At 43.7% G+C, this 12,500-nt stretch overlaps 1 protein-coding gene across 1 annotated transcript in view; it reads left to right on the forward strand.

The window, feature by feature from the left end:
• Nucleotides 1-9,730, forward strand: part of LOC137628817 (uncharacterized) — a 13,469-nt gene extending 3,739 nt beyond the window's left edge. The window contains 4 exon segments of the mRNA XM_068360059.1: nucleotides 6,746-7,224; nucleotides 7,227-7,422; nucleotides 7,786-7,995; nucleotides 8,503-9,730. Coding sequence (XP_068216160.1) covers nucleotides 6,746-7,224; nucleotides 7,227-7,422; nucleotides 7,786-7,995; nucleotides 8,503-9,036 — 1,419 coding nt within the window. The 3' untranslated portion in view covers nucleotides 9,037-9,730.
• Nucleotides 9,731-12,500: the final 2,770 nt, after the last annotated feature.

The raw sequence follows: 12,500 nt of genomic DNA on the forward strand, positions 1-12,500 counted from the left end.
AAATGAATATGTTGAGGTAGTTTGGCCATGTTGAGAGAATGGAAAATGACTGTCTGCTAAAGAAAGTGATGAATGCAAGAGTTGATGGGAGAAGTACAAGAGGATGGCCAAGGTTTGGGTGGATGGATGGAGTGAAGGAAGCTCTGGGTGATAGGAGGATAGATGTGAGAGAAGCAAGAGAGCGTGCTAGAAATAGGAATGAATGGCAAGCGATTGTGACGCAGTTCCTGTAGGCCCTGCTGCTTCCTCCGGTGCTTTGGAAGACCGCGGAGGTAGGAGCATTAGGGGATTCAGCGTTATGAAGCTTCATGTGTGGTGGATAACGGGGAGGGTGGGCTGTGGTACCCGTAGCAGTACCAGCCGAACTTGGTTGAGTCCCTTGTCAGGCTGGGAGGAACGTAGAGAGGAGAGGTCCCCTTTTCTGTTTCATTGTTTGATGTCGGCTACCCCCCAAAATTGGGGGAAGTTCCTTGTTATATGTATGTATGTGATATATATTATATATATATATATATATATATATATATATATATATATATATATATATATATATATATATATATATATATATATATTATATGTATATATACTATATTATGTATATTATATATGTATTATGTAAATGTATATATATATATATATATATATATATATATATATATATATATATATATATATATATATATATATACTGTATATATTTGTTCCAACGCTAATCCTTACCACGTCCCTATAATAGGAGATTAACCCCCCCCCCATAGGCCATGCTCCTCAAACCCCCCTTCTCACCTGCGCAACCCTGACCTATTGTTTTTCCCAGCTTGCCCTAGAGGGATGCTACAGTCGACCTTCCAGGTCGCTATAACCAGTCTTACTCTGATCGTGCTCACGCTCAAAATGTCTCGCTTGTGTTTGTCAGAGTTTTCCCGTGTTTAGTGTGTGTTTCTCCTGTGGATCTGCTGGTCCTCCATTTCCATTATGAAATCTGTGTGAGTGCAACGTCATTGCCCAGGTGTTAGTAGAAAGCTGTGTGCAGCATTTTTGTCCCACATGGAGGTCAATCACCACGTGTTTTGTACCTCGTATTGGGGCTGTGTGCACTCCAGGAATGACATGTGTGATGAGTGTGTGGGCTGGAGCGATGCCCAATAGGACAAGATGGCCACGGAAAACAAGAAGGAGGTCAAGAAAGAAAAGTCACCCTTGAGAAAAGGCAGTAGTTCTCATCCTTCGTCAGCCTGTTTGTCCGTGCTGAGTGTTGCTTGTCACTCTCTGTCCCCTGTGTTACCCACAGTAGCGGAGGAAGTTCCTCTTGGGTCAGAGAGAGGTTCTCGCATTTTCCCCCCGCCCCCCCGGGAGTCACTGTCCCTACAAGACAGACAGCATAACCATCTTCCTGACCTTCCCTTCGCCGGGAGGTCCAGAGAGAGGGTTGTGGAAGATTACAGGCAGTAATGTCTAACTGTGAACATTTTCTAAAGAGGTGTGTGGCTTGTTCAGCGGATGACCCTTATCCCTGCTCAGAGGCTCCTTTTGGTAGCCATGTGGCCCAGTCCGCTCTTCCACCGATGGCGTGGCGAATGCAATCAGACTCTATAGGTCTTCAGAACCGCCGACCCTCTTCCTGGTCCCGCTTTATGGCCTGTTATCCGCCACCAGTGACCGGCTCCTCTGCCCTCCGCGGGTAGAGGAGCCGCCCTGTGCTCTCAGGGCGGCAGCATTATCCTCCACTCAGCAGGCAATCTGACCTTGTGGGAGCAAGAGGCCTTTTCAGCTACCCCTTTCCTGGCAAGGGGAACCTCGGACCCGGTTCTCCAGACCTCTCGGGAGGATCTTTACCCGTTGGATGGCACCATATACCCTCCCCCGGGTGCAGAGTGTCGGGGAGAGTGGATGATCCCGTGAAGGGCTACCACCCTTCTAGGACTCAGTCCTACGACTCTGGGTCCCCGGACCTTGCCCCAGCGCCGAAGAGGAGCCAATGAGAAGGGGGCCGCCACAGAACTCCCTCGGAAGGGAGATCAGACCTCCGGGATGCAATATCCCCAGTGGGGCTCACGTAGGCAGTAAGGGATTCTCAGAGATGTGGTCTCGAGACCACCAGGACAAGGTGGTAGAGGAAGTGTCGTCCTACCAGAGGGTGTTGGGTTTGATTAGAAGACTCGACAACTTGTCCGAGGCCCCTCCGATGCAGGTTCGACCCAACGACACTGGTCTGGAACGCCGGTTTGAAGACCCTAGGGAGGCAAGGCCCTCCCTGGTCCTTCCTCTCTTTCCGGACAGCGGCTTAGGAGAATCACCGCCGCCACCATGGAGCCGAAAGGGCCGAACAGGCCCCCCGTTACACCAAAGCTTTTACCCTTTCCGTTGGTGAAGCACAGGCGCCTCTACACTCCGGAGGGGACCTCCCAGGGACATCACCCTTAGGAAAGGAACTTGGCATCCCTGGCTCCCAGCTCCATAAAGGATAGACTGTCAGGGGGGGCTGTGGATTTTACGGTTCAGGAGGTGACAGCCATGGAAGTGGCCGCTGGGGATGAGGCTTTGGGGTTGGACCTTTGGGCCACTCCACTAGTTTCCTTCACCTTGGAAAATAATGTGATGGGCTGCCCGGGGAGAGAACAGTTTTTGGAGTTGTCAGCCATCTTGGCGGGCCAGTCTTACTTTGCGGTATCGAACAGGTTCCTACGCAGGAGGGATGTCATCCTCTATAGGTTGCCAAAGCAATTCCTGGACAGTGAGCTGAGGCCTCTTAGTGACGCCCCCAACGTCAGGGGGCTCTCTTTCTCTTCCCGGAGGATATGGTGAAAGAGGCACTGGGGAAATGGAGGAGGACATGGTGGAAGAGGCACTAGAGAAACGGAAGAAAGAGAGTCACGACGTGATGCTCCACAGGGCTTCCACATTTTTGTCAGCTTTGTCGTCACGTCCCCTATAACGGCCTCGTGAACATAGCAGGGCCAGGGCCCAGTCAGGTGGGCGCCCTCTTATGCCTTTGGTCCCAGTTTCTTCCTCTTCACGTTTGGCCTTCCGACGCAGCTTCCCTCAAGAGAACAGAGACCAGCCTCGGGAGGCAGTAAACTCAAGAGCCCCAGCCAACCGAAGGGCACTTAGCGGCTGCTTCTCTAAGCGGAAGTAGTGGACTAGGCCCCTCTCCTCCGTGCACTCCAGGGGTAGGGGGATGCCTCAATTCAAGGTGGAGAAATTGGGTAAAGGAAGGGACAGATCAGTGGAAGGTTCAAGTTGAGGGAAGGTTACCGTATCCCCTTCAAGGGCCCCACTCCTTTGATATCGGAATTCGAGATCTCCTCCCTACACCCCAAGGTAGAAACACGTTGGAAAGCCTCTTAAAAAGGGCCATTCAGGCGGGGCCCCGACTACCCTGGCTTCTTCAGCCGTCTGTTCCTGGTGAAGAAGGCGTCAGGTAGATGGCATCCAGTCATAGATCTTTCGGCCTTCAACCTTTCCGTCGCCAAGAGCACGTTCAAGATGGAAACGGCCAGAACGGTCCTAGCCGCTATCAAGAAAGGGGACATCATGCTATCCCTAGACCTCAAAGATGCATATTTCCAGATCCCAGTGCACCCATCCAGCAGGAAGTTCCTCAGATTCAAGTGGGGAGAAGAAATCTTCCAGTTCCTCACTCTGCTTTGGCCTGTCGACCGTGCCTCAGGTCTTCACAAGAATCATTTTCCTAATCTCCCAGTGGGCCCACAAGAGAGGGATAAGACTGTTGAGATATGTCGACGACTGGTTACTCCTCTCGGAGTTTAGGGAGCAGTTGTCAGAACAAAGGGAAGAGTTAGTGTTCATCTACATGGAACTGGGGTGGCGTTCAACTGGGTGAAATCAAAACCCTCTCTATCCACGAGGACAGTGTACCTAGGCATGGAAATATGCTCTGTACAAGCCAGAGCCTTCATGATGAAGGAGAGGATCGAGAATCTGGAAAGCATGGCGAACCCTTTCATCAGCCGGAAATCAGCGTCGTTACAAGAGCGGCAGAGATTGGTAGGCCACCCGGTGTCCCTGGAGAAGCTCGTGCCCAAGGGAAGGTTGATGCTACGACCAGCCCAGTGTGACCTGAAAGAGATACAGGGCCTAGCAATACAGTGTCCGTCATCAAAGCTTCCCCCATCCCAGTCAAGCTGGGAGGCAATCGAGTGGTGGTTCGACCCAAGGAACACCTGAGCTGGAATTTCACTACTGGATCCTCCTCCGGAATTACTTCTGTTCACGGACGCATCCGGGGAGGGATTGGGAGCCCACCTGCCAGACAGAATGGCCGAAGGCCGTTGGTCCTTGAAGAGCAGACCTCCAATAAAACGAACTTGTGCTGTTGGCAGTACAGAAGTCTCTCGGTGTCTTGGGAAGATCGTTAGTGGGGAGAAGGGTGGCCCTGATGAGTGACAATGCCACCATTGTCGCACACGTCAAGAAACAGGTCGGCCTGCGCCCCCACCGGATCCACATCCTGGCGGTAAAAATCTTATCCTATGCCGAGGTCAATGCCATCTCTCTGATGGCCTGTTACATCCCGGGAAAAAGGAACGTAGTCGCAGGTGGTCTCAGCAGGAAGGGTCAAGTGTTACCGGGGAATGGTCCTGTCATCCGGTGGTAGCAAGGGTGTTGTTAGAGAAGTGCCTGGACTTCATCACAACAAAACTGAACGGGGAGATGCCGGTCTTTTGTTTCCCCAGTGCCGGACCCAGCAGCATCTCTAGAAGATCTGTTCCAACATCTGTGGGATGTCCTTAACGAGTGGGCCTTCCCCCCATTTACCCTTCTGCGACTGACCTTGAACTAGCTTCAGGGGCAAAGCAGACAAAGATGATCCTGATAGCCCCGTGGTGGCCCGTAATGGAGTAGTTCACGGACCTGAGGTCCTTGGCAACGGAACCCCTGTGGCCCCTGCTTCTACGACGAGACCTTCTAGGGACACCTTACTTCCAGAAATTCCACGAAGGCCTCCAAAACCTCTCCCTTCACACATGGAGACTATCTTGAGTTTGCTGAGAAGAGGGCAGTCGCACAGATGACCTCGAATCTAAGGCAATCCTCAAGAGCCATATACCAGGCGACATGGACAACCTTTGGCAAATAGTGCGACAAAGAGGGCGTTCAGTCCCTCAAGGCCTCAATCCTGGTCATGGCGGAATTCCTAGTACACCTTCGATTTGACTGGTGCATGTCAGTACCAGCAGTAAAGGGATTCTGAGCGGCCATGTGCCAGGTATTTCTTCTCAAGGGCTTGAACCTAAGAGCCTCCAAGCGCCTCTCGATGCTGATGAAAGGGTTCGAGCAGTCCTGCCCCTCAATGCACCTTCCCGGGACATTACCAAAATTTCTCGACTCCTTGAAGAATCCGGGATTCAAGCCTCTAAGACAAATTACTGACAAGGAATTGACCCTAAAGATGGTGTTCCTCCTCAGCCTGGCCTCAGTCAAGAAGGTGGGCGAACTCCATGGGCTCTTAGCTGAGGTCTCCCACTCTCAAGGGTGGATGGAGTTGTTTTTCAAATTCGTTCCCTCCTTTGTGGCGAAGAGACATAACCCAGCAGTAGATAACCCCGCTTTAAAGAGTTGTCCATCCGTGCTATTCCCAGGACAGATTGCCCAGTGAGGGCGGTGCAGAAAAATCTCTCGAGTACCTCTGCCCTCCGACCGGCTATCAGGAGACTGTTCTTGATGACGGGCAGTGTGAAGAACGCAGTCTTGAAGAATACGATCTTCTTGCTCCGGGAGACGATTCAAAGGGCGTACCTGATGAAGGGGGAAGCCTCCCCCAGGTCCGTGAAGCCTCACAACATCCGGAGCATCGCCACCTCGTTGGCCTTTGAGAGGAACATGGTGGTTGGCCAGGTGCTGAGGGCAGGTATATGTAAGAGATAGTCAACTTTCACTGTCCACTACCTTAAAGACTGCTCCCTTAAGTCCCGGAAGGGGTTCAAGCTCGCTCCCGATATGGTCACCCAGCAGAGGATCTAAGGGCAGCTACACGTGACACAGTTTGCATGGGATGGCGAGGGGTAGAGCGTCACAACCCCTATCCCCTAGGCCTGCCATGGAATGGCCCAGGAAAGATGTCCCCTGGATGAGTGTTACCTAGTTAACATATTTTGCTAAATACCATTTTGCTTTTCCCTGACAGGCCTGAACCCCACTCTGCTGCTCTCTCAGCTCTTACATGGTCTATTTCCCTGCCTCCCAATTATGAGGCTCCTATTATTGGGACATGGTAAGGATTCGTGTTGGAACGAATGACAATTTTTAAGAAAATTATATTTTTCCTAACATACTTACCATGTTCCAATAACGTAATTAACCCCCATCCATCCCCGCTATAGACCCAGCTATCATACTCCCCTTTTCCTTGGAACCAGAGCAGAATGGTTAATGGCGACCTGTAAGGTAGCCTGTAGCATCCCTCTAAGGCATGCTGGGAAAAACGAGAGGTCCGGGTCGGGCACTTAAGAAGGGGGTGTTCGGGGGTTATGGCTGGTTGGGGGGGAAAATCTCTAGTCGGGAAGTACCGACGCTAGAGTAGTCTCCTACTATTGGGACGTGGTAAATATGTTAGAAAAATATAAATTCCTTAAAAATTGTTATATATATATATATATATATATATATATATATATATATATATATATATATATATATATATATATATATATATATATATATATATATATATATACATGCATACATACATACATATTTGGGATTTTTATGTCTTTTACAGGAATCGAGTGTCCTCGAGTGTGGGGTTTGCACCAATCCATTCAGTGAAGAACATTGCCCCAAGATTCTTCCTTGTTCCCACACATTTTGTTGCCGATGCATCGAGGAGATTATCTCAAACCAGACCAAAGCTTGTCCTTTCTGCAGGGAAGAATTCACAGCCAGTTCTACTGATGACTTGCTGTTCAACAGAACTGTCTTAGATGCTGCTAAGCAATTTTTTTCCCATAAAGAACCGAAGATTTCTTCCAGGGGACCAGGGATATCATTTGGAAATTTTAATAATGATTCAAGAGAAAATTTTTTTACGAAAGCCATTGCTAACTGCAATGAAGTAATGTCTCAAATGAGGCACGATATTTCCATCCTTGTGAGGATGAACAGTGACATCCTTCAAGCTAACAAAGTAATCGTGGGACTTAAAGAGATGCTGAATGAGATATTCTTTATACTATTGATGAAAACATCAAACGGCTGAAGAGGAAGTGTGATGTTATAGACGAAGATGCAAGACGATTTAAAGGCTGTGAGGCAAGACTGAAAGCGGCAGTAAGCTTTACTTCAGCTGGAGCCATTATGGACGATTCAATAGACGATCTACATAATGTTCAGGCAAAAGTATTGGGAATCAAAATGCTTCTTCGGGAGAACGAACAAAAACCTGGTGATATTGTGAAGGTGACTTCTGTCTCTTGTATTCTATTAACCTAAAATATGGGATAGGACCATTTTTGATTTTATGACTTTTTTGTGGCATACTGTATTGCAGTTTCAAATTGTTACCTAAACATTGAAATAATGCTCTCATCAAAGGATTTTTCCATGACAATCTAGCATTTCTGATTAAGTTTTAGTTTTTGCCACCTCTGTTATACATTTTTTTCCGAATATGTTCAATTTACAAATTTTCTGTTTAGATCACATTTCAAGCCATATAAACCATAGTAGGCCTACTATTAATAATTACCTATACACTTCTGTACTGCAAATGCTAACTTTTTTATATTCTCTGTAACCTGTGCCCTTTGATATTTCCAACAGGAAATCATAAAAATGCAAACAAATCTAAGAAATGTTGCAGAGGAAATAGATAGAATAGTTGAAGATGACCTTCCTAAGGTGTTGGTGTTTGCTGTGAACCCCTTGTCGAGCCGACATAGAATTGGTACTCTTAAGTTTGGCTCTAAGAACAGAGTCGTTATGAGTCATCTTGAGGAAGGAGATACACAAGTAACCAGTTGTGCTATAAAAGTAAGTTCGTGGCAATGTCTTGTGTTTGAGTTGATAAGAGGGAGGTTTGTGTATGTTAGCTTGAATTGTGTAATCACAAAATCATGGATAAATTAACAAAGTAAGTCGAACAAGATCAAAGGCTACCTTTAAGGAATATTTGGGTGCTAATATACCTTACATTCTGCTCAAATTTTCTTTTTCTACCGTTTTGACAAGCTATTGCAGCTTATATCCTAACCTCTAATTAAAGACTCGCGAGTTTAAAAGAATTTTAAGATCACTTACTAGTTGACTCAACTTCGAAACACTTGAATCAATTTCTAGTAAAAATTAAAGTATCATAATTACCTAGAATTTATCAAATGATATTTGCTCCGCCGTGGTACGCTTCGCTTGTAATTGCTTAGTATACTATTAAAAGCATTGTAGAATACAAGCTGTACTAGCACCCATTTTTGCAATATATTCTATTAACATCATTATTACTATTATCATTATTATTTTCATTATCATTTTGAACGACAGCTTGAATCCCTGATGCCAAAGACCTCGCGAAGGGTGTTCTTGGATCTAGGAACTGACGGCAGATTCCTCGGGAGAATGATTATTAAAGTAATAGATGAGGGTAATCTGGCCCTCAATTTCCTCCATATGTGTGCAGGAGATCTGGGACCCTCTTACGCCAACTCATCGATCATTGGTATAGGGCTGCTGGGTGAACCTGGTGAAAATGTTGAATTTGGAGATTATGTAGTGGAAGACAGAACTACAGCTAGTCCAGTGTTGTTAGGGGTGGACTGGAAGAGTGAAAGTAAGAAGGATATATATGACAATACACAAGCAAGGGAGGGAGAAGTAAGAGGTTATTTCGACGAAAACCCAAACTGCGAAGATGTTTCGCGGTTTTACATTGTCCTTAGAGAAGACTCCGAATGGATGCCTCGAGATCGCTTAGGGGTGGTGGAGGAAGGGCTCCAAGTGTTGAAAGATGCCATCATGCTTTATCCAAATTTCAGGGAAATCAAGATAGTGGACTGCGGTCATGTATTTTGTTTCTGAAGTTTTTAAAAGTATTAAGTGGCTATTGGACCTACAATAAGAAAAAAGAAATTTTTTAGGACAGAAGAGAAACTGGGTTTAGGGAGGCCTTGTCTTCTTTGCGGCACCCCTCAACTGAGCTTCGGGTTCCAGCTTCGGTCCTCATGCTGCTCCAATCTTTCTAGAACAGAAGAGGTACTGGGTTTAGGGAGGCCTTGTCGTCTTTGTGGTGCCCCTCAACTGAGCTTCGGACTCCAGCCTCGGTCGTCATGCTGCTCCAACCCATAATCATCCTGTCCGTCCTCTGTGTTCCTGATCTGCCACTTTCACAAGATTATCCCACTTAGGGGCTGCCAACGCAAGAGCCCGTGGTCCCCTTGTTTATAAAAGAGGCCAATCTATTCGCAACGCATCGGAAAGGTTCAAAACTGTTTTAAATATATATTCAGGTGTAAGTATACCATTTAACTGGAATACCAGCCAATTGAAATTTATTTTATAGTTAGGCCTAGATGAATGTTAAGACAAAAATATGTTGATGCATGTTGCAGTGTTCAAGAATATTTAATTTTACAATTATTTTAGCTTGTTTAATTTTACCATTTCATTTGGTCTGGTTATCACTATCTTTTAATAAGTTTTTCTCTTTATCCAGTTTCGTTATTGTTTTCATCACAAATGGGAAACATCATTGATCAATAAAAGACTATATTTATGCTTTATTTTTATCCTTCAATTCCTTATAGTAGTGATTTGTAGGAAAAAATAGGATATAAGAAAAATGATTTTGTTTCCCTATTTTTTTCTATCTTTATGACATAGGAATTGATAAAAGTCTCCTATCATAATTATAATTATTATTATTATTATTATTAGTATTATTATTATTATTATTATTATTATTATTGCTATTATTACTAGCCAAGCTACAATCCTAGTTGGAAAAGCAAGATGCTATAAGCCCAAGTTCTCCAACAGGGAAAAATAACCCAGTGAAGAAAGGGAACAAGGAAATAAATAAACTACATAAGAGGTAATGAAAAATTAAAGTAAAATATTAAAAAAAAAAAAGCATTAACAACATTATAGCAGATTATTCATATATAACTATAAAAAGATTTATGTCAGCCTGTTCAACTTGAAAACATTTACTGCAACTTTGAACTTTATAAGTTCAACTGATTCAACTACCGGATTAGGAAGATCATTCCACAACTTGGTCACATCTGGAATAAAACTTCTAGAATATTGTTTAGTTTTGAGCCTCATGATGCAGAAGGCCCGACTAATAGAATTAACTACATGCCTAGTATTACAAACAGGATGGAACTGTCCAGGAAGATCTGAATGTAAAGGATGGTCAGAACTATGAAAAATCTTATGCAACATGTATAATGAACTAATTGAACGACATTGCCAAAGATTAACATCTAGATCAGGAATAAGAAATTTAATAGACCGTAAGTTTCTGTCCAACAAATCAAGATGAGAATCAGCAGCTGAAGACCTGACAGAACAGTACTCGAAACAAGGTAGAATGAAAGACTTAAAACAATGGAAACTAAGCCATTGTATCTAGGAGGTAATTAATAGTATGTAAAGGGTAAACAAAAGGGAAAAATATAACAAGCTAGGGAAAAAGTAAAAGAAAAAAGTGGAAAATGAGAAAACCCAAGGTTTTGAGGATAAGGATTGATTGAAAACAATAACTTGTCATTAACAACTAAAAAATGAAAAATTTTCTTTATTATTATTATTACTTTTTGTGTGATTCTATGCTGAATTAAGCTGACTTTTTGTGTGATTCTGTCCTGAATTAACACGATTTTTTGTGTGATTCTATTCTGAATTATTCTGACTTTTTGTGTGATTCCATCCTGAATTAACCCAACTTTCTGTGTAATTTCATCCTGAATTATTCAGACTTTTTGTGTGATTCTATCCTGAATTAACCCAACTTTTTGTGTGATTCCATCCTGAATTAACCCGACTTTCTGTGTGATTCTATCCTGAATTAACCCGACTTTTTGTGATATTCTATCCTGAATTAACCCGACTTTTTGTGTGATTCTGAATTAATCCGACTTTTTGTGTGATTCCCTCCTGAATTCATCCGACTTTTTGTGTGATTCTATCCTGAATTAACCCGACTTTTCGTGTGATTTTATCCATAATTAACCAGACGATTTGTGTGATTCAATCCTGAATATAACTGACTTTTTGTGGCATTTCAGCCGATTCACCTCCTGACCCACGTTACAACGAATTGTCTCCAGGTAATGTATATGTACGCGAATGTGCGTTGTTTGTTTGTATGTGTATGTAGGCAAATATACCTAAGCAAATACTTCCTCTATAGATATTTTAACGGATTTCTTTTCCTTTTTCTCGTAAAATTTAAGATATTTTAAAAATCAATCTTATGTGGCAAGATGAAGTTACTCCTGTTGAAGAATGATTGAAGAGAGAGAGTGGGAATTGGCGAGGGATCACATTGTCCCAAGTAGGTATGAAAGTTTTTCCAAGTTAATGTTGAATAGAATAGAACCTGTAATAGATAGAATACATCGAAAAGAGCAAGCAGGTTTCAGAAAAGGTAGACGATGTGATGATCAAATGTTTATTCTACGACATTTAGGTTAACAGTCTACGAACTAAAATCACCTCTTGTTTTATGCTTTGTGGATTTTGAGAAAGTATTTTACTATATTTCATGTAGTGTTAAGAAAGATTCCGAGGCCCTATGAGATACCAGAAAAGATTGTAAACATCATAATGGATTTGCATAGTGGAAATACTTGTCAGGTATTGGTTGATGATGTTTTACAGATACATTTGAAGTCAAGACTGGAGTACTACAAGGGGGAATACTGTCCCCTCTACTGTTTATTATGGTGATTGATTATGTTATGAACAACGTAAGGCAAGGAATGAATAATGTCATTTAATGGACAGGGGACCAGAGATTGTGATCTTGAGTACACGAATGATAGTTCTTGTTGCTTCTGCAATTCCTGAAAGGCAGGAAATGTTTGATAGGTTAGATTGGAGAAGAGTAGGGTGTAGAGTGGTGATCAACCAGAGAAAGACTGAGGTCGTGTAGATTCAGAATGGTGATCAGGCAAACTGCCCTAATTGGAGAAATAATATTACTGAACTCAAACTCTGTCAAATAATAAGGAACCATCATTGCCAGCAATGGATCACTGGTTACAGAATTCAAAGAGAGAATAGGTAGTAGGGTAGAACAAGCAATGAGCATCCTAAAAACAATTTGTAGGTTAAATCGAATATCAGTTCACAGCAAAATCAAAATAGACATTCCACTTGTAAGATCGATATTAAATTATGGTCACCAGTCATGATATAGCACTGTAAGAACTGATGCAAAATTTCTTGCCTTTATGAATAAATCACTGAGAAGGATTTTTGGAATCAAATGCCAGCAGCATATAACAAATGCAGCAATTCATGAGGTGGCATTG

The sequence above is a fragment of the Palaemon carinicauda genome, chromosome 36 (assembly GCF_036898095.1).
Source record: "Palaemon carinicauda isolate YSFRI2023 chromosome 36, ASM3689809v2, whole genome shotgun sequence".
NCBI classification, from domain to species: domain Eukaryota; kingdom Metazoa; phylum Arthropoda; class Malacostraca; order Decapoda; family Palaemonidae; genus Palaemon; species Palaemon carinicauda.